This window comes from Anolis sagrei, chromosome 6, assembly GCF_037176765.1.
Source record: "Anolis sagrei isolate rAnoSag1 chromosome 6, rAnoSag1.mat, whole genome shotgun sequence".
Classification (NCBI taxonomy): domain Eukaryota; kingdom Metazoa; phylum Chordata; class Lepidosauria; order Squamata; family Dactyloidae; genus Anolis; species Anolis sagrei.
In genome coordinates, this window is record NC_090026.1 from 95713987 (window position 1) to 95737603 (window position 23617).

The following is a 23617-nucleotide window of genomic DNA, read 5'->3' on the forward strand; positions in this document are numbered from 1 at the left end:
ACAACATTCATATGACATTCTGGAGGACATCATCTTCACCATCTCCTCCCACATCATGCTTCTTCCAGATGTGTGAGGTTGGCAGAAACAATCATTTCCTCTTCATTTCAACAGTATCCCAAAAACATGTCACAAAGGTGGTAATTGACTGCAGGGATTTTGTCCTTGATACAATCTTTTATCAGGAGAAATTATGGTGGCCATGTGTCTTACAGAGGACAATCTTATATATAAAGGGCTGTCAAGTCTGTGTCATATTTAAAGATATAGAACTCCAATTAGGGAGAGCACTAGCAGCTGCCTAAACATTGCCCAACAAAAGTTATCCAAGTGGCAAAGTAGGCAGTCTCAAAGATCACCTGGTCAAAGGACATGTATTTCTATTTCACCATACTGTATTTCTATCTAACTGATAATGATTATTTCTAAATTAGTGGAAACTGATGACCAGGGTTATGTAAAACAGATTCATTTCCAATTTACTGTGAAAGGAAATAGCTACCATTAATAAAGGATTTGTCTTCCTGCTAGTGTAGATTTTCTGCGAGACAAAAAAGTCTGTTGTTGATGGAGTCCAGATAACCAGGCTATGAAAGGGATTGTCCAACTTTAACATCACTTTATGATTAGCAGCTTAATGGCCATTCCAGCAAATAAACTCACAGACCAGAAACAATGAAATTCCATTAATATAGCCATGAGCAGCTGCTGATGCTGGAAGATGAGCCAGCACAAATATTTAAGCACAAAGTATTACGTTATTAATGGAAACCAGTGGCGCCAAGAATGACTGAGAATATTGGCACTTTAGACCTGCTGAATATATGTCATTTCTCCCTCTCCTGAAAATGTTAATAGTGAATTCATTATATCAGAAGTCTTCATCGCGTGTTTATTTGATACAGAAAAAGAAAACGAAACAAAGGGTGGAAATGTTGTGTATTTGTGAATGAATGGGAAGATGGTGGATTCGCAACACAGAAACAAAACCACAGCATATATCCATATTTAGAAATGGTATTGCCATATTCATGGCTTTGTGTATTTAGAACCTTGATTACTCAAGTACCCATTGACATGGTGTCCTTTCATGACTCATATGTTTCTGTACCTTGCAGATATGTGTTTGAAGGCATAGAGAAGGCAATATAGCCCCATTTAGATACACAAGACAAATACACAAGATCCTAGTCCTTTAATTAAGAAAGCATCTGACTTCCAATATGTTGTGGCAGATAGATCTTTCAATATGTGTGAGTAGTTTTTTTATTTGATTAAATTGGGTTTTGTTTAATTCTGTTTTAATGTTTGTATTGAGGTTTTTTTTTAAATGTATTGTATTTTAAAAATATTATACATGCCTTGGAATTCTGATGATCTTAGGAACCCATTTGGCAGAGGAGCCTGAAGATATCTCCACCTGTCCTTCTCTTCCTTTTTTTGGAAACAGACAGTGAATCCTCCAACCAAAAGCCCTCCTCCTGCTTTCTGGATGTAGGTAAACTAATAGTCGAAAACTCAAGCTCAATGCCCACCAAACCCTTCCAGTTTTTTCTATTGGTCATGGGAGTTCTGTTTGCCAAGATTGGTTAAATTCCATCATTGGTGGAGTTCAGAATGCTCTTTGATTGTAAGTGAACTATAAACCCCAGCAACTGCAACTCCCAATAGTCTATTTTCCCCAAACTCCACCAGTGTTCACATGTGGGCATATTGAGGATTTGTGCCAAGTTTAGTCCAGATCTATCATTGTTTGAGTCCACAGTGTTCTCTGGATGTAGGTGAACTGCAACTCCAAAACTAGAGTCAATGCCCACCAAACCCTTCCAGTATTTTCTGTTGGTCATGGGAGTTGTGTGTGACAAGTTTGGTTCAATTCCATCGTGGGTGGAGTTCCGAATGCTCTTGGATTGTAGGTTAACTATTAATCCCAGCCACTACAACTCCCAAATGACAAAATCAACCCCATCAATCCCACCAGTATTCAAATTTGGGCATATCGAGTATTTGTGCCAAATTTGGTCCAGTGAATGAAAATACATCCTGCATATCAGATATTTACATTATGATTCATAGCAGTAGCAAAATTACAGTTAGGAAGCAGCAACAAAAATAATTTTGTGATTGGAGGTCACCACAACATGAGGAACTGTATTACGGGCTCACAGCATTAGGAAGGTTGAGAAGCACTGCATTAGATGGCCCTCTATTGTTCCCCAGTTGGGTAATAGGACCCCAAACACCGACAGTTGTCTACCTCTGTCCTACAAGAAGAACAACTCTAATAGCAGAGCAGTACTTTTCTAAACAGTTCATCAGTTTCCTTAGAATTCAGCACCAATGGATTCAGTGGAACATATTCCCCAGAAAGAGCACCAGGACGTAAGTCTTACATGTGTTGGCTTTCCTGTGGATTACAAATCACTCATAGAGCCCTATTATATTTAGCAGGATCAATTTCCCTTCCTAACATTAGGAAAAATTAAAATGACTGGGGACTTAGGATACATCATCTTCCAAATACTTCCCCCTGGCCCCCACACATTAGTTGAAATATAAGTATCTTCAGCTGGCCGAAAAACGTAGAGGAATGAAGATGGCTGGAAAGCCCATGTATAAAGTTTCTATTTATTCTCTTTAGATGTGGCTGCTGTTAAATAGCAGGTGGTGGTAGCTTGTTGCCATTACCTTGTGCCAGAAGTCTTGGAAATTTAAGTATCACTAAATTAATTATGTGAACAGTCTGCTAAGGAGTGTTTTCATTTCCTATATGCAGAATTGCAATGCCAGCCATGCTTGAAGTTGCACATTATAATGAAGTTAGAAAGTACCCAAAGAACCTTCTTGCCCAACACTCTGTCAGTGCTAAAACACCCCTGAGAAGTCGTTATCTCCCTACAACACAGCAGAGTTTACTACATTCTAAAATCATGATAATGAATTCAGAACAAAAAACAGAAAAGGATCATAAAGGGGAAGTCATGTTGCCCTTCTATTCTGCTTTGGTCAGAGCTCTTCTTGAAGACTGTGTCCAATTCTGGGCACTACAATTTAAGAAAGATATTGACAAGCTGGAAGGTGTCCAGAGGAGAGTGACTAAAATGATCTTGAGACCATGCTTTATGAGGAGTGGCTTAAAGAGCTGGACATGTAGCTCTTTAATATTTGAAAGGCTATCATAAGGAACAGGGAGCAAGCTTGTTTTCTGCTGCCCTAGAGACTAGACTAGTAGTAGGAGCAATGGGTTCAAATTACAGGAAAGGAGATTCCACCTGAACATTAGGAAGAACTTCCTGGCCATGAGAGCTGTACTACAGTCAAATTCTCTGTTGGGTGGAAGCTCCTTCTTTGGAGGTTTTAAAACATAGGCCAGATGGCCATCTGTCAGGGGTACTTTGATTGTGGTTTTACTTCATAGCATTGGGTTGAACTAGATGGCCCATGTGGTTTCTTCCAACTTTATGATTTTATGATTCTAAGTCAAGACTTTACAAGACTGATGTGATGACATAGTCTGAGCCTGCATGAAGCAGCCACTGTGCTGAAAACTAAGTAGGTCTGCATTTGATTGATGGCTGGATGGGAGACCACCTGAGAACCCTATATATACCACCTTGAATGGGCTTTCACGATGAAAGAAAAGTGAGATGTCTTTGTTTGTTTTTCGTGTCAGGAGTGACTTGAGAAACTGCAAGTTGCTTATGGTGTGAGGGAATTGGCTGTCTGCAAGGATGTTGCCCAGGGGATACCTGGATATTTTGATGTTCTACCATCCTTGTGGGAAACTTCTCTCATGTCCCCACATGGGGAACTGGAGCTGACAGAGGGAGCTCATCCGCACTCTCCCTCTCGGTTTTCAGACCCGCTGGCACAAGGGTTTAATCCACTGCGCCACTGGGGGCTCCTAAGCGAGATGTCAATATATCACAAATAAACAGTTATAGGAAGGTTTTTGAGTTTCAAGTCCAAGCTCTTCACATGTACACTGAAAAAATTATTATTTCTACCTGCTCTTAGTCCTACTTTGGATCTATAGGTACCACTTTCCGTCCCAATTTTCATGGTCTCCATAAAATATTAGGAATCTGTTGTGCTTCTAGTCATATATTCATTCTGGGACTTCATTTCTGTGTTATTTCTAATTTTCTTAAATTATGGTATATGTGGATCCACTGTGCACTCTGACACTACTTTAGCTGCTGTGGCTCTGATCTTGACACTTGGGATTTGTAGTTTGGTGTAACACTAGAACTCTCAGACAGAGAAAGCTGAAACTCCAAATTTCAGGATTCAACAGCATTACATCATGGCAGTTAAAACTGAGTCGGATTACTGAAATTCTTGCAATATAGATCCACTTATCAATACTCACTTGATGAGAGTTGCTTCTTTATATGATTTCTTTATAATGCTTCTTTACATTAAAGTATTCTCAGAATTACCTCCCCTTGTGCTTCTGAAGCCCACCCACCTTAACTTTGATTAGGCAGCACTATCTTACCCAGACTGCATAAAAGCAGAAACAGATTGCTTTAAAATATTTTTTGTATGTTGCCTCTCTCCTGGGAATGGAAATTGCTTTCAGGAGATGAGGAATCAATAATTTCCATTTTGCAGAGAGAAAAAGGAATTCTGAAAAAATGACTTGTGCACATTCTTCCAGCTAGACAAAGAGCAAACCAATGATAAAGCTGCTCTCCTTCATCTTTCTGAAATTCTTGTTCAACCTAATAGGATGTTTACAATACAGAAAATGTTATGAAAGACCGAGAGGGAGAGAAGAACCCTTTCTGGCTCAGCATGACATCCTTCTTTGTAGATTTTCGGTCTCTCTTGAAACCGCAGGCAAGATCCATTTCAGTCTTGTGATTAAATTTCCCCCTCTCCATTTATGTCTTTCCAGGAGAGTCAGTGGAGATTTCCACAACCTTATTACTGTCCTCCTCCTGAAGAGAGAGAGAGAGAGAGAGAGAGAGAGAGAATAAACAAGCATTGACTGTGACCTCACACTGACTTTTGTTTCCCTTTCAGAGGGAAAACATTGTACAGACCCCTTTTGGAAATCTTTCCATTTCTCTAGGGTTGTCACCTCAAGCCTGAGGGTTAGGCTGAAGAATTGGAGTGTACTGTCTATATCCATTTGTGCATACCGCATTGTTGTCAAAATGGCTCTGCTTGGTTTTCCCATACTTAGAAATGCTGCATAGTCAACCACAGCCATGGACAAATGGCACTGTGTTTTTATTTTCACCCATTTGTTCTTTTTTGTCCAGATTCCTGGACACACACACATAGTGCTACACCAGGAGACAAGACTACCATAATTTGGCTTCAGTATTCCCTGATTCCAGTGGTACACCACCTACATCCAGATATATTCTCATGCTCAGCATAGCCAGGCTTTTCCCTTGCCCTGACTGCACATTCTACTGCACATTCTACATGGTGATAATAGGTTTTGCACTAAAGAACTCATTGACAGCCCTGTGTTCTGCAATGTTTAAATTTGATTCGGAACACACCACCTATGACACCAAGGTACAAAATCAAGTCAACAAAGGTGTGAAGCAAGGTTTTTTTTGGTGGTGACCACTTAAATTTGTATTTTTTTCTGCTGCTACATCACAATGCCTTGTTTCTAAAGGTTCACTCTGATATGAATAACCATTTTAGTTCAAAATATAATTAACACAGGCATGTGATGATTCCCCCCCCCCAATGTTTAAATGTATAAACACACAGCAAAATATTATACATGCACTAAGTTCTTTCATAAATTTCATTTTCATTCAGGCACAAGTAACAACATAAAATGTCAAAACAAGCTTTGAAAAAATCTGTATACAATGGAGCAAATCTGAAGTCATTTTTGAATAACAGCTTTCCCAGCTGTCATTACACTTAGCCTTCATAGTTGGGAAGGCAGGGAAATGTCCAAGTGGATCCAGCTGCGCTGCCAACTGGTGCTTCACTTGGCTGCCGCTGGTGGTGTCCAGTTCCACTTCAACTTTCCCCTCATTTCCCAGCTATGAGGACTTCTTTCTAAAAGGGTAGAAAGTGTGCTGACTGCCAGGGAAGCATCTTGGGCATCAGCTTTTTACAGCGATCTCACATGAATGGAGCTGTCGGAACTGGAGTCCTCACCTCTGTTCCCATCTTCTCTTTCTCCTACATTTTTTTCACAGCAACAGAGCAAAAGATCCTAAGGGGGAAACAGCTGGCATTGGATGTGTGACTAGCCCCCTTTCCCTAAAGGCAGAAGTGGGCAGCTGGTGGCAAAATGTTTTAGATATTGGACAGTTTCTAGATAAAGAAGCCTCAACCAGTTCAAAAAATTCTTTCTTAAGTTCTCACTGGTACTCATATTGCTATCAAGTCACCATGATTCTGCAGCCATATCAGGCAAGACATACCCAAATTCAATAAGTAAACCAGCTTTCTGGCCTTTCCATCTTGTCTTAGCAACCACCATGCAATGAGTATTTCAAATGCTGCTCTCAAAGGCAGAAGAGCAGTTATTTCTCCTTTGCACAGCCTGAGTGCCAAGGAATCATCTGGGGAAAAGGGAGTGAAACTTCACTGATTTCCCTGTTGCTAGGCGCATAGATATTAGAGCATCTTTGTCTTGACTATCGATTGCAATCCTGTGCTGCCTATTTTTAATATGCCATTACATTTCTAATATTTATTTTTGTGCTTTTGAGTGAAAAATTGTGATTTTTTTCTAACAAACAGGAAAAAATTACCTAAAACATGAAGAGAAAACACATTCCTAATATTTCAGAAAAAATGCTGATTCAGTCTGAAGTTTATATCAAACCATCACTTCCCCTGAATGGGAAAATTGGAGGTGGAGTGACATCAACACATCCTAACCTTTGTCTCTGTACTAGGTAAAACAAAAATAAGTATTGTAACTGGCTCGCAGGTTACGCCATATCTGAATTTCCTAGTCTGTTAAACTGGGAAAGATCTTACTGCAGGCCTCTCCCTTCAACCCAGCTCTACAAAATAGATATATATACACACACATTATATATAATATAATGCACAGGTTGAGTGTCCCCTGTCTGAAATCCTTTGGACAAGAAGTGTTTTGGATCTTGAAATACCTGCATTTGTATATACAGACATAATGAGATATCTTGGAGATAGGACCCAAGTCTCAACACAAAATAAATCTATGCTGCATACCTTATAAATCTATCTTGAAAGTAAAGATATTCATTTTTAAAATAGATATTGTGCATGAAACAGAGTTTTTGTCCACTGAAACATCAAAGTCACATATGTGGATGATTTTGGAATTTTTCAGATTTCAGAATTTTGGATAAAGGATATTCAATCTGTAACACAACGAAACAATATAACAAAATATCTGCTAGTCCTGAATTTTAATTTACATGACTGAGTATAGGATGCCATCTTCGGAATGGGGGAAAATCAACCACAGACCTGTATATGAGCTTGAGAAATCACATGTCTGCAGTCCTAACCAGGAAGCCTGAGCAACCAGTGGCTACACATTTTAATGGTCGGAAAAGCCACAGCCTCTCTGATTTGACTGTGTTTGGAACTAAGGTGCCATCTTTTCTCAAGCACTTTGGATGTAAGGAAGAACGACTGAATCCACAGACTTAAAACCTTAAGACCTCATGTTCTCAACCTAGAGGATAATAAGTTAACACGATCATCCACTTAAGACTGTTGGCAATCTTCTAAACGGCCACCTTGGATGTAGCTCACTTTTGTTTTCAAGCAACTGAAGATGGAAGAAGCCAAAGTGTTTTGGTAATTTAACATGTAATGTTTCTTAATCACTCAAATAAAAAGGTGGTCAAGTCTCTGAATCAGAGGCTATGACTTGTAATTTCATGATGTTGTGGCTACATCCTTGATGCAATGGGCAACCCCTCTAGTGAATTGTGGCAGTGCATTTTAGGGTGCTTTTGCTATTGTATAATGGGAGCTCCTGTTGAGCAATAAGTCCCATAGTGTTCTGGTGCCCACTGTACAATGGATTTTAGAACACAACAGCCATGTGAATGGTCCACAGACAATGTATTTTTCCCCTCCTGAAAATATAAGCATTGTGTAACACCACAATTCACATTCCATTTACAGTTAAGTAAATATTTAATAGGATGAGAACTATATATTTTTAGTGATCAACTGCATGCTTCTAGAGTCCAGAATATATATGGATTTAGTTGCTCAAAACCTAGAAAACAGCAGGCAGAAATATTCTGAATACACTACAACTATGTAGTCCCAGCTTCAGTTGAAACCATGTATATTTGTACCATGATTACAGGGATTATACTGTAGTTATATTTTCATAAGAAAGGTCCCACTGAAACTGCAACTCTGGTACTTATTTTTCTTAGGCCCCATCTAGACTGCCAAATAAAATCCAGATTATCTGGTTAGAGCTGGATTATATGAGTCTACACTAATAGATAGACAGACAGACAGACAGACAGACAGATAGTGTCAGGAGTGACTTGAGAAACTGCAAGTCGCTTCCATGTTCCCACATGGGAAGCTGGAGCTGACAGATGGGAGCTCACCCTGCTCCCCAGATTCAAACTGCCAACATTTTGGTCAGCAGTCCTGCCGGAACAAGGGTTTAACCCATTGTGCAACCAAAGGGTCCTGACACTACCATATAATTCAGTTCAAAGCAGATAATCTGGATTTTATATGGCAATGCAGATGGGGTCTGAGAGCATGCCATATTCAAATCAGTGAGACTTACTTTTGCGGAAACACAAATGCCCTTAAGTCCAACAAACCTGCTTTAGACCACACCCTTCTTTACACAATAAACTCAGTAATATATCATATATCATTTCATTAAAAATGGCTTTTCAGTTAGGAATTATATATACCAAGTATAATTAATGGAAAAAAGAAGCAACACATTTTTATAAGAACATAGCAATGAATTTTATTTCCTTTGAGATATTGAAATTACTTCCCTTACACAAAACGGTCTCCACTTCATTTTGTTAGATATTCATTTACTTCCAAGCCCAGTAAATTTGCTGCCTGAAGGATAAAATGGAGGGGGTTTACCTCAAAAAGAGAAATATATATATGTGTTGCAAACAGTTTCCAGGCTTATTCATTTGGGATGCTTTGAGATTTAAAAAAGGAGAGATTGGCCAGAATGTTTCATCAAATGAACACTGCATGTTATTTAACATTTTGCTATTTTGGAAAATATAAGCTGGTGAGGAATTTGGGCTTTCCAAATTGGCTGCACTATAAGTATAGCAATTTCATAAGAATGTTTTAAGACTAGATTATAGATATCTGCAGTTGTAATAAGATGAGAAATATTGCAAGAGCTTTCTACAGACTTCTAAATTCAGAAAAACACATAGTGATAAAGATAAGTTTTTTTAGGAAGTCAGTGAATGAGACTGGACAAGTTTCTAGCAGACCTGGAATATATTTTGGCCTTATCACAGGATTGTGGCCAATAGAACTGTGCTTACATTTGGCCAAATGCTACATAATAAGCTCAATAAGGCTGATTCAGACAGATCTGTGAGATGTCTGGATTGAAGTGGAGCTTTTCCAAATTGAACCAAATTGAAATCAGAGCACTTGGTTGAAAGACAGTGAATCCGTATAGGAGTCCAAGTTTATATCAAACTTATATGAACTACAATCTGTTCAACAAAATGAATTACGCAACTATCTTAAGAAATCCAACTTAACCACCATTACCAAAGAAGATCAAGAGGTGCTAAATAGCTCTATAACTATAGACGAAATTACGACAGCCATTAAAAATTCAAACAACAGCAAAGCCCCTGACCCAGATGGGTTTACTTCAATTTTATACAAAAAAGGTGGAGGGCTTTTTCATTGTCCCAGTATTGTCACAAAACTATCTGAAGACATAGACATGGCTTGATGGCTTTGAGTGATATCACTAAATTTGGTATCATCCAGTGGAGTAACATGTGGTATCACCCATTAATCTCTTTCCCTACCAGATCATGTCACAGTTTTGTAGCTAAAATATTTTTCTAAAAAAAACTGTGACTATAAAAAAACCAGCAGCACTGAGCACAACAGTACATGCTTTACCTCCTGCAAAGCCATGTGATTTAAAGTGTCATTATAATAGAATAATAATGACAATTCCGACCAGATTGCATGTGCATCAGAGGGCTATAAAATAAATTAGCATAAAGTTCTCGTCTTGTAGGTGTATTGATACAGTACAGGTAAGTTGCGTGATGAAAAATGTTTTTATTGTGTGTTTTTTTTAAATTTTACCTTCTTCTAACCATGTTGTAAGTTGCCTAGGTCCCATGTCAGGAGAAAGGTGGGATATGCATTCATTCATTACAATTGTGAAGATCTGCTACCACTTCTGCCTCCAACGATAATTAAATCTATCCCGAGTTCTTTATATAAAGAAAACATTGAGAGTGGAAGAGGATGGGTATGGATTTGCAACTGACAGCTATTTATTTATTTCAAACAACTCCACTGGCTGCCAATAAGTCTCCAGTCCCAATTCAAGGTGCAGGTGATTACCTACAAAGCCCTAAACAGTTCAGGACCTGCCTATCTTCGTGAGTACATCTTCCCCTACAAACCAGCATGTACTCTAAGATCATCCGGGGAGGCTTTTCCCTTGCTCCTGCCGCTGTCTCAAGTATGGTTGGTGGGGATGAGGGAGAGGGCCTTCTTGGTGGTGGCCCCTCAGCTCTGGAACTCTCTACCTAGGGAGATCAGACTAGCACCTATTCTGTCCATTTTCCGCAAGGACTTAAAAAACTGGATGTTCCGCTGTACATTTGACTAGGCAGTTCACCAGAGAATTGGTTCAATCTCACCAAAGCTCCTGCACTTTAGTTTGGCCGTCTTTCCTTTAACCCTGACACTTTAAATGGCTGACATTTTAACTAGCTAAGGACATTACCCTCCCAACTGGGCCTCATTGAATTTTGTACTTTCCCTTGGCTCTATTTAGGAACCACCTCACATACCCTGAGCCCTCCAAACACAGCACCTAATTCACTCAGCCATTATGTTGTTTTTATAATGTTTGCTTTGTGACAGCAATGCTTTTTTCTGATGTGTTATTGTTGATTTTATTTATTATGTTTGTTTTAATCTGTATTTTTGGACTCGTCCCCTTGTAAGCCGCCCCGAGTCCCTTCAGGGAGATGGAGGTGGAGTATAAAAATTAAGTTGTTGTTGTTGTTGTTGTTGTTGTTGTTGTTGTTGTTGTTATTATTATGAAAATAATAAAGGTTAGGATTTCTGAATCATAGTCCAGTCCTGAATTTGGAAGCCTCCATATCCGTCTGAGATTAATTGGATTGCTCAGATCCAGATTGCTCAGATCAAGTCATTGTTGCACCATCATCTCCAACCTGGCAACTGTACAGGGAAGCCAAGCAGAAAAAGACAGTTGATTTATTCTAAATTTAAGCTTGATTTTAAAACTTGATTCCCATTGCTGTATAAGGTCTTTTTCCTGTAAAAAGCTATTGTGGAATATAATCCACTTAGGCAGAAAAAATGAAAGGCAAAGATACAGAACGGGGGGCGCCTGGCTCGACAGCAGTATGTGTGAAAAAGATATTGGAGTCCTCACGGACAACAAGTCAAACATGAGCCAACAATGTGATCTGAAATACATATAGGAGTCCTGTGGACAATAGGTTAAACATGAGCCATCAATGTGATGCAGCAGCTTAAAAAGCCAATGGAATTTTGGCCTTCATGAATAGGAGTATAGTGTCTAGATCCAGGGAAATCATGCTACCCCTCTATTTTGGCTTGGTCAGACCACACCTGGAATGCTGTGTCCAATTCTGGGCATCACAATTGAAGGGAGATGTTGACAAACGGGAATGTGTCCAGAGGAGGGCAGTTCAAATGATCAAGGGTCTGGAGAACAAGCCTTATGAAGAGCAGCTTAAAGAGATGGACATTTTTAGCCTACAGATGAGAAGGCTGAGAGAAGACATGATAGCCATGTATCAGTATGTGAGGGGAAGTCATAGCAAGGAGGGAGCAAATTTGTTTTCTGCTGCCCTGGAGTCTATGCTGCGGAACTATGGCTTCAAACTAGAAGAAAGGAGACTCCACCTGAAAATTAGGATGTACTTCCTGACTGTGAGAGCTGTTCAGCAGTGGTACTTTCTGCCCTGGAGTGTGGTGGAGCCTCCTTCTTTGGAGGCTTTTAAACAGAGGCTGGATGGCCATCTGTCGGGGGTGCTTTGAATGTGATTTTTCTGCTTCTTGGCAGGGGGTTGGATTGGATGGCCCACGGGGTCTCTTCCAACTCTACAATTCTATGATTCTAAGATTCTATAATGAAGAAATCCAGCATCCATTGCCTGGCTACCATGCTTGACAAAGTTCATGGAAATCAAATGTGTGTTCAGAACAGCGAATTCTTAAGAGACCAACATCCTCTTTGGGCAGGGCCAAATCAAATCAACTCTTGTTGAAGAGGAAATTCAATGCACCAATATATAAGTAGATTGTCTGTTCCATAATTGTTTGCAGAGTGCCCTTCATTAGACCCATTTCTGAAGACAATATTGGTTTCTTTTTTAAAAAAAATGTAACCTTGGACAAGGATGAACCTATTACTGAAGTTTGTTTTCAAATGGTAAAATCTGGAAATTAACCAGCTCTATCAAACACATATTTCCAAAGCACTTTATCAGTTTAATAGGCTTTTCTAGATCCTACATGGACTGGAATAATCTCATTCCTTCTCCCAAAGTGATAGCAGAATATTGCCATCTTCTCCCCAGTCAGCATATTCGAAAAGGGTTGTATCCATGCCTAGGAAGTCAAGGGAGGCTCAACACACCAGCATCTGTCATATGGAGTCTTTTATTGGGTCCCTTTCAACCCACCCCCTGAAGGAAACTTTCCCCACATCCCTTCAATGTATAACTAAGTGAAGCTCAAGCAGTAGGGGGCTGTCACTAAAGTTATGGAAATGTTCGTCCTGGGCATGATGTGTATTCGTACTGACAGATGCCATTCATTCATTCCATTTGGAAGGCACCCTACTGAAAAGGAGATAGATTTGGGCAGATGATTAAACTGCCTGTCATTCATAGCCACCTTGTACTAGTGGATAGTGAAAACCACTGGCAACTGGGAACACTCAGTCATAGCAAATCTAATAGAAAACAATGGGCTTATTCATGACAAGGAAGGGAGTCTCCTGCTGTGCAGCAATTTAATATGCACCCGTTAAAAGTGACATGATGATCAAACAACTTTCTGTCCTGCTGACACTTCTTCTGGCATTGCTTGTGGTAAGCAAGCAAGTTGTAACAGCACCCTGATAGGAAAGTAATGTTTTTGCTGCTTGTATATTGGACGAAGATTGGATCATTTGCAGGAGAGGTAATGAGATATGCATCCTTTCATCTATATAGGTTTGGCTCAGCTTTGCTGAGGTTAGTGGTTCATATAAGCTTGCATTTTAAAAAAATCCTCGGACAAAAAAATCCTTTCATGTCCACTTAGCTAAGTGAAAACAGTTTGCATAGTCCATGTTATGAGATCGGTTTGGTCCCTTTCTCTTTTGCCACCCTTAATAAAGGTGTGATTTATTGGCTAAACATGGATAGGCCTTTCCCTTTTCCTTCTGTGTTTATGATGTGCCATGAGAGTTATCAGATCGTGAATGGCTAATGGGCTTTTGAGCCACATAGGCATTCTGGGAACAGCAAAACACCTAGAGGACCAAAGGTTGGGGGAGTCATTGGTCTAGTCTAAAACCTACAGCCGATTTTCTGCCTGCCTGGCTTGGAAGTCACCATAAGGTTTTCGTGGACTGAAAGCAAGACTAAACCATAATGTGCTTAATTTCTCAGAGGAGACATTGGGTTTAAATATGAAGCAAAACTTTGTGATGGTCTTTTCAGCAAAAATAAGACAACCAGTTACCCAGAGTAGTAGTTGACACTATCTTACTTATCAGTGGTTAGGCAGCTATTGTCTGTAGATCTGGATTTATTGTATTCAGAATGATTATCTACATCAGCGTTTCTTGACCTGGGGGTCAGGACCCCGGAGGGGATAGTGGCGAGGGAGGTATCAGAGGGATGTCCAAGGACCATCAAAAAACACAGTATTTTTTGTTGGTCATAGGGGTTCTGTGTAGGAAGTATTGACCCAATTCTATTGTTGGTGGTGTTCAGAATGCTCTTTGATTGTAGGTTAACTATAAATCCCAGCAACTTCAAATCCCAATTGTCAAGTCTATGTTCCCCAAACTCCACCAGTGTTCACTTTTCAGCATATTCATGCCAAGTTTGGTCCAGATCCATCATTGTTTGAGTCCACAATGATCTCTGAATGTAGGTGAACTACAACACCAAAACTCAAGGTCAATGCCCACCAAACCCTTCTAGTATTTTCTGTTGATTGTGGGAGTTCTGTGTGCTAAGTTTGGTTTGAGTCCATCATGGGTGGAGTTCCAGATGCCCTTGGATTGTAGGTTAACTATAAATTCCAGCCACTACAACTCCCAGATGACAAAATCAATTTGCCCTCAACCCCACCAGTATTCAAATTTGGATGTTTTGTGTATTTGTGCCAATTTTGGTCCAGTGAATGAAAATACATCCTGCATATCAGATATTTACATTATGATTCATAACCATAGCAAAATTACAGTTATGAAGAAGCAATGAAAATAATTTTATGGTCGGAAGTCATCACAACATGAGGAACTGTATTTAGGGGTCGCTGCATTAGAAAGGTTGAGAACCACAGCTCTTGATGACTTCCCCAAACACCAGTCTAATGTTATTTATTTATAATCCAAAACTTTTCTGTTGTGTGCCTTCAAGTTGACTCTGATTTATGGTTTTATCTGGAAAGATTAATTCGGAGCAAGTTTATCATTGCCTTCTCCTAAGATTGAGAGAGAGTGATGTGCTGGTTGTCACCCAGGGGGTTTCCATGACCCAGTGAGGATTCAGGCCCTGCTCTTATGAAACACATAGACCAGTGTTTCACAACCTTCCTAATGTTGCAATCCCTTAATACAATTCCTTATGTTGTGGTGACCCCCCCCCCCATCATAAAATTATTTTCATTGCTACTTCATAACAGAATTTTTGTATTGTTATGAATTATAATGTAAATATCTGATATGCAGGATGTATTTTCCCTCACTAGATCAAATTTGGCACGAAAACAGACCTTGACATTTGGGGGTTGAACCCCACCAACAATAGAATTGGGCCAAACTTCCCACACAGAACTCCCATGCCTTGAAGGGAATAGCTTGTGCAAGCCCCCCTCCAACCTTGCAAGCTCTCCCTCGCACGCATATGTGCACCATGCTGCCATGCGCCAAGCACGCCTGCTCTCTTCTGTCTGCTTGGAGTCTCAGAAACAGCCCTCCCCTTGGCTGAAAGGCCGGCCAATCACAGTGGAGGAGGGCTTTTGGTGGGAGGATTGATAGTCTGTTTCCAAAAAGGAAGAGCAGGACAAACTGAGAGATCTTCAGAGATCCTGACTCCCAGGTTGAGAAACACTGCCGTAGACTGTTACACAATACTGACTTTCTTAGACCAAAATAGCTGAAGCCAAAATGTTATGTTAAAAATGGCAATTCAGAAAGTACATATTTTTCTGTAATAAGTCCTAAGTTCAGACATCTGCTCAGCTGTTCTTGTGATCAGTGTATGCCCTACTTCTTTAAAAAGAAAATAAAATAAAAATAAAAACAACTGTGTTGTTTGAGTTGTAAATAGACTCAAAGACAAGCAGGACAAATGGAGATGGCACATAATACAGGCATTATTTACAACACCCTAAGCACAAATTCCATGAGTTTGATGGACTGTTTTGGCTGCAGCATTTTGGGAGAATTCATCTGATTTTCATGTTTGCCTTGTGTCTGTGTATAATGGTAGTCTAGGGTTACATGTTTATTAAAAGAAAAGCTATAGGGCTTAGCCAAAATATGATCATCTCAGATAAAAGCTGATTCATTTTGGCCTGAAGGGCAGAATCACTGAAATAAATCCCACTAAGCGCTAAAAATCAGGGAGAATCAAAGCTACAAATCTGGCAGGCAAAGGCATTAATCTAGAAGCGCTATGTGTGTTGTATCATAGAGAGGATTTTAATGTGCTCATTCTTGGGGAGAAATGCACACATCCACACATCTGCTTTACATTATGCCTGCAAAGAAGAGTTAAATTGATTTCAACCACAGGCTCAGAAAAACCTATATGATCTCTGGCCCTCTCTCAAAAGACTTCTGATAATAACATAGTGGGAGCGATTGCTGAACTGGTCATTTGAGATTTTAAACATAAGAGGTAAGCATAAAATGACTTTTTCCAAAAAGATTTAAGACATGTTTAAAACATAGACAAATTATTATTTGTGCGTGATTCATAATTTGCTCACTGATTCAGAGGATCCTCGGAATAATTATGAAAAAAAATGGGAACCCCTAATAGCCTTTGGAGGTGAAATGATGACCACCAGTTTTAGATATTCATTTGAGTTTACTGTTAAAAGAGGTGTGATATCAAAGGTATATAGAGTGTGTGGCAGAAACCACAGAAAAGATAATTGAAATATACTTTTTAACAGATTTGTAGCTTATTTCGTAGTATGTCTGCTGTCTTTTTTGTGTGTGCATTTCTTTATTGTACATGCCTATTTGTTTGATCGTTAGATATTATTCAGCTGGTTAAATAGATATTTGTAGCTTGTTTGTAGTTTGTTTTTATCGGAATGTTTAATGTTATTTCGATATAATTATTATTGTAAAAATAATCCATAATTTGCTCACAACGTTAAAAATGTAACATACATTTGGATATATATATTGTATTAATTTGAAATATATTTGAATTTTTTACATCCATGACTAACTGGCATGTTCTATGTGGAAATGGCGAGTATAACAAAGCACTCCTCTCTGTCCTGGGCAGAACACATAATATAATTTTAAAGCCAATGGAACTAATTTGATGGTATTTTATCTGATTGTTATGCTTTACTATGTTTTATTTTAATCATATTTTTTATTTTTAATGGACTGTTTTGCTTTCATGTTCTGTGGACATGTGTAAGCTGCCACGAGTCCCTTTGGGGAGATGGAGGCAGGGTACAAAAATAAAATTATATTAATACAAGCATGTATTCTCCTGGTGTAATATTCTCAGGAGATGAATGTGAATGGATACTATAAAATTATCATTTAAAAATCAGCTAAATTTGATTGCAAGAGTAGCATATATCTAGTTTTGACCTGCTTTGTGTCTTTAGGATGTACTCAGTGCTGGGACACCTGGGATGGACGATGCACTGGGGTTACAGTGATGTTTCACACTATATAAGATATAAATTGACCTCACACATAAATCAAGGGCAGGTTTTGTTGGGTTTCATCCCTGACTGCACAAGTCTCCAGCTCTCAATGAGTATCTAGCTTAGATAGACTGAGGGATTCCTCCCCAATTTCCTCTAGTGAGTTGACTTTATGAAGGTGTTAAGGGGGGGTTGTCTTACTCATCTTTGCATGCCATTATCTCCACCCTTTTGAATACCTAGGAATGTATTCAAAAGGGAAAAGTAACTTCCTCTTTTGAAGGTATTTTTATTGTCCTGGCCTGGCCATGTGGCCTGTCTCTATTTTCTGGCCTCTTCTCTTTTTGTCTTCTCTCGAGTGAGGAAGCATCTTGCCATTGTCTAAGGCAAGATATAGTAGATAGAGTTACTTTTATTATTTTTCTTTTTGCCTTTTCCTTAGAAGATATCTGTGAAGTTAATTAGCTCCAAGAACCTTTCCTATCTAGCATTGATTTCTTTTATCTTTAATAAACATATTATTTTTGATCCTATGAGTTGTGGATCTGCAATCCTGTTCCATCCTATTGAATGGAAACCAATCCTTGCTCTCTACATGTAAGTTTCTGCTGCTTATGAACTGGGCATCCCACACTCTGCTATATATTTGGTGGAATCACACCCAGAGAGTGTTATTTTTGAGCTTAACAGCTCCTGATTCCCAACAGGTTTTGGGGTCCAAATTATGGATTTTGATGTGATCCATGGATAGGTTGAGGGTCACTCTTAGAGAGGAAAAAGTCCCCACTCCAAGCTGTTCTTGTCCACCACCACCATTTTCCCATCCAGACATTCAAAAAGGCCTTTCACCACTCAACTCGGAAAGTGGTGAAAGTTAAGGTAGAAAATATTAAATATTATTTAAACATTGTTTTCTCTGAATAAATTGGTGAAAAGAAGAGGGCTCGGTTTGTCTCAGGAGAACCTAAAAGAAGCAGTAATCTCCTTATTCTTTTGATGCTTCTGTGAGGGCAAGTGTCAAAGAAGCACCACTGCCAATGCCATTTTCCTGAACAAGCATTCGAAAAGCCCAGAAGTGATTCCATGGCAGAGAGAGTTCTCCTAGGACTAAGATTTTGCCTTTCTTCATTCTACTCTTTTAAATATTTTATTTATTTATTTATTTATTTATTTATTGCATTTCTATGCCGCTTTTCTCAGCCCGAAGGTGACTCAAGGCGGCTTACACACAATTTGATGCCACAATGAACATAAACAAAATTAAAACAAAATTAAAAGCAATTAACACACATTATAAAAACCCTGTAAAAACATTAAAAGCATAAAACACCTTCCTATTAGCTCATTTTCCAAAGACATTGTCGAGCCATTCCATGTTCATTCTTTCCTGGGTTCCATATTCATCCATTACACTGCATTTTCAAAGGCTTGTTCAAAAAGCCAGGTTTTTAATTTTTTTTGTAATGTCAGTAGAGAGGGGGCCGATCTAATATCACTGGAACCGTTTAGGGCAACTCCTATATAAGAGTTAAGGTGCAGTACATACATAGATCTGTGGCATTTCCAGATAATGTTTTGACTGCAATTTCTAATTTATACATAAGTATATATAGTACTATGTTTCAAGAATCAAGAACAATGGAAATGTCTGGATTGAACTTTAGGCAGAAATCTTTCCTCAACATAATGAACTGAAGGACAAAATATAAAGTAAATTAAATATGCTCTGAAGAATGAGAAGACAAAACCATGAAGCAATTTTTCCATTTCTACTTGTACCACCAATTAAGAATAATGTTGCATATCAGGAAGTGGTCTGTAGCAACACAGGAAGATTAGGCAAAGGTTGTTTGTTGGGAAGGTTATGTTTTGTTCATAAAAATGGATAGGCCGGGACGAGAGACAGGGCCTTTTCAGTGGTGGCCCCTCGGCTATGGAACGCCCTCCCTAAGGGCATCAGATCAGCCCCCTCCCTTTTAACATTTCGGAAGACAGCTAAAACTTGGCTTTTTGAGCAGGCATTTGCAAATACAGTGTAACAGATATGGTTTGATGATGTGATTGGACGATGTTTTTAATGAGGAGACCCCAATGATACATGGTTTTATTGATTTCATTGACTGTGTTATGATTTTATTATTCAATTGTTTTATTATATTGAAATTGTATTTTATGGTCTTGGTACCAACTGTAAACAGTCCCGAGTCGCCTGCTGGCTGAGAGGGACGTTATATAAATGCATTAAATAAATAAATAAATAAATAAAAAGTGATCACAAAATTGATATTGTGCTATAGGGAACTTATCACCGTACTTAAATTATAGATAGTGAACTTAATAAGGTATTATCTTGATTGAGCATTGCAAATGATTAAAATGAGGTGTGTGAGAACGATAATCTGGATTAAGGTGGAGAAGTAATTTCCTACCTTGCTGCGATTTGCCAAAGGATGAATGTTTGTGTTGACATACTCTCCAAAAAATGAGAAAAGTCCCAGGCCTGCTCAGGCTCATCTTACATCTTCAAGAACTTCCAAAACCATTATCAAGGTTGAATTATCCAGCACTCACACTCAATGGCTACAAGCACCGAAACTAGATTGTACTAGTTTGGGTAGAAGAAAGGACTTTTCAGGCTCTTACTTTTGAAGCCAAATGGATTATAAAAACAGTTGTATTAGCATGATGCCATTTTAATTCAGTTTCATCTATCTCCTTTCCACCTGGTGACAGAAAAGAGACATAGCATGACTATGAATACCATGATAGCTATTTGCTTTGTCTACAGTCAAGGCAGTTGGTAGATAAAAGCACTGTTTCAGTATAAAAATTTGTAGGAACAGGAAGATTTCCTTGACTGCTTTTCCATATACATGTAGAGAATGTGCATATCTTTCTGTTATCATAACATAGTGAGCTATGGCTGAATATGTGGACAGATGATTATCAGCAATAACTGCTTTTGATGTGAGATTACACAATATAGAGATATTTAGTTTGGGATGTTAGATTTGTTATAGTTCTACTCACACAAAATCCAGTACTGAACAGATGGTACACGTGTCTTTGATATGGGGTTGTTATAGGTTTTTCGGGCTGTAAAGCCATGTTCTAGAAGCATTCTCTTCTGACATTTCACCTGCATCTATGGCAGGCATCCTCAGAGGTTGTGAGGTCTGTTGGAAACCAGGGAAATTGGGTTTATATATCTGTGGAAGGTCCAGGGTGGGAGAAAGAACTCTTGTCTGTTGGAACTAGCTGTGAATGTTTCAGCTTGATTAGCATTTGATGGCCTGACAGTTTTTAGGTGTTGCTTGAAAATCCAACAAATGCTACATTCAGCAAAGGATAAGAAAGATCTCCTCACCTCTGCACGAGTCTACCGTATACCATGCAGCTGTGGACAAGTCTACATAGGGACCACCTAACACAGCGCCCAAACTTCGAATCAAGAAACCTGAAAAGCACTTCAGGCTACTTCAACCAGGGCACCTGATGAACCAACCTGGACCATGAAAATGAACAAAATTTAAAAAACTCTACACCTAGCTCCAACAGACAAGAGTTCTTTCTCCCACCCTGGACATTCCACAGATATCTAAACCCAATTTTCTTAGTTTCCAAAAGACCTCACAACCTCTGAGGATGCCTGCCATAGATGCAGGTGAAACATCAGGAGAGAGTGGTTCTAGAACATGGCCATACAACTTGAAAAACTACAGCAACCCACTCTGGTATTGTTTCTCAAAAATATAGCAGCAGAATTAATAAGCTTAAAAAAACTCTAAGTAGAATGACATTTTGCATTCTGAAAGCCACTTTAATATGCAATTTTGAGATTTGTGTCTGCAATCTACTCTATCCCTGCAGGGTTATATCAGATAAATGATGATAGTGACTAAAGTAAGAAATACATAGACCCTGCCTTCTGAGACTCAAACTAATGGTATAAGTAATGACTTCCATGTTCACAGAGGATACATTCCTGAAGATTCCTATAGAGGACATATTTTGTAAGAAGAGGGTAGGGAAAACCTTGGATGCAGGTCCTGTGAGTACATGAGTCATACTGTAGTTCTAAAAAACAAATCTCAATGAATTCCATTGGAATTGTACTAATTCCCATGGACCCTCTGCTGACGATGGAGGCCCAGGTCTCTGCCGTTAGCAGAACCGCCTTTCTTCATCTGCGGCAGGCTAGACGGCTGGCCCCCTATCTGTCCAGGGATGACCTAGCTACAGTGATCCAGGCCACGGTAATCTCAAGACTGAACTACTCTAACGCCCTCTACATTGGCCTTCCTCTGTCGGTGATCCGGAAGCTCAAGGTGGTACAAAATGCAGCTGCTCGGCTTCCTGCGGTAATTCCGATGAGATGCCACATAACACCAATATTACTGCAGCTGCATTGGTTACAAATTGAGCACTGGATCACTTTCAAAGTGATGGTACTCACCTTTAAGGCCTTGCATGGTCTGGGGCTGATGTACCTCAGGGACCACCTCACCCCCTACCAACCCCAGAGATCCCTCCGTTCTGAAGACCAAGATTTGTTGGAAATTCCCAGTGTCAAGACCTTGCGTCTAACAGCAACCAGACACAGAGCCTTTACAGCAGTGGCACCATCACTTTGGAATACTCTGCCACCTGAAGTCCGTGCCTTGCGGGACTTAACAGCTTTCCGCAGGGGATGTAAGACATATCTGTTTCGACAGGCCTTTGATCTTTGATCTTGCTGTTTTTAAATTGTTTTAAATTGTTTTTAAATTGTGTTTGATTTTAGCCTGTTCTTGTAAGCTGCTCCGAGCCCCAGGGGAGTGGTGGCATATAAGTTCGAATAATAAATAAATAAATAAATAAATAAATAAAATATTAGATTCCAGCCTAAAGTAAATAAAAGGGCACTCATAGAAAGGTGAGAGGACAAGGGAAAACAATGAAAATGTAAATTATGGACATGCAGTGCACTGGCAATCATTGTTCTGCATGAATAGAAATCCATATAATCACATGTTTCATCTAGTCAGGGTTTTGGATCATGGACCTGTAATTATGGTTATACAAGTGTATTTACAACTCCTTTGCAATAAGAATATGATAGTGAATTTTGAGGGGCCAGGCTAAAACACATATTCCTGACTCTCTCTGCTTCAGGAATGGGAATCATGTGGCCCTCTGGATATTGCTGGGCATTCCCTACTATGCTGGAATTGTTGCCGACTTGTACGCCGCCCTGAGTCGCCTTTGGGTTGATATGGGCGGGATACAAATGTCTTAAATAAATAAATAAATAAATAAATAAAATGTGACATGATTTCTACACCTAGTCTATATGCATACAGCAACAGTTGCCTAAATGACATCCTGGGGGTATGTGCAACTTTCTAAATAAAATGTAAGAGATTAGTTTTTCCCTTTATGCAAACATCCAGTTCTTTATATGTGGTTACTAATGAGCACCATTGTTTATTCGTTCAGTTGCTTCCAACTCTTCATATCCTCATGGACCAGCCCACACCAGAGCTTCCTGTTTGCCGTCACCACTCCCAGCTCCTTCAGAGTCAAGCCAGTCACTTCAAGGATACCATCCATCCATCTTGCCCTTGGTCAACCCCTCTTTCTTTTCCCTTCCATTTTCCCCAGAATCATTGTATTCTCCAAGCTTTCCTACCTTCTCATTATGTGCACAAAGTACTTCATCTTTGCCTGTAATATCCGCTGAGCACTACAGAAGACAAATGTTCCAAGAACTGTTACCTAAGTGAGTGATAAAAATGGCTCTCAAGACCTCTTTCACTTTGAAGTGCAGCCATTAATGATGAATCTTTAAGCATGGCTCTCCAACCAATTATGGATCCAGCATTCAGTGTTCCCAGCTATTCTACATTTCATCAGTTATCTAATCAAAATCTTATGGAGGACTTTACCAAATGCCTTCCTGGAAATCAGATGAACATCCACATTTCCACCATAAGTTAGTGCCTTGATTGAAAAAAGGCAATCAATTGGCAAGATTTCTTCTTTTCTATTAATGATCACTTCACTGTCATCAAGATGCTTGCAAACAGGTTCCTGTTGGATCTGTTTAATATTCTTCTGAGTATTGAGGTCAGGATGACTTGTTTTGTCATCTTCTTTTGTCTTTTTCTATCTCGGATACAATGTTTGCCCATCTCCAGTTCTTTGGTATCTCATTCATTCTCCAAAATCTTTCAAAATTGATGGCAAATTGTTCCGGGGATACATCAGCAAGTTCCTTCAGGAC

General features: G+C 39.3%; 1 protein-coding gene across 1 annotated transcript in view; it reads right to left on the reverse strand.

Annotated features, from left to right (window-relative positions):
• Window positions 1-4009: 4009 nt before the first annotated feature.
• The window catches only part of AHR (aryl hydrocarbon receptor), a 98340-nt gene continuing 78732 nt past the window's right edge, over window positions 4010-23617 (reverse strand). Inside the window, exon 11 of the mRNA XM_060782143.2 lies at window positions 4010-4946. Within this exon, the coding sequence (XP_060638126.2) occupies window positions 4890-4946 (57 nt within the window). The 3' untranslated portion in view covers window positions 4010-4889. The remainder of the gene's footprint in view (window positions 4947-23617) is intronic.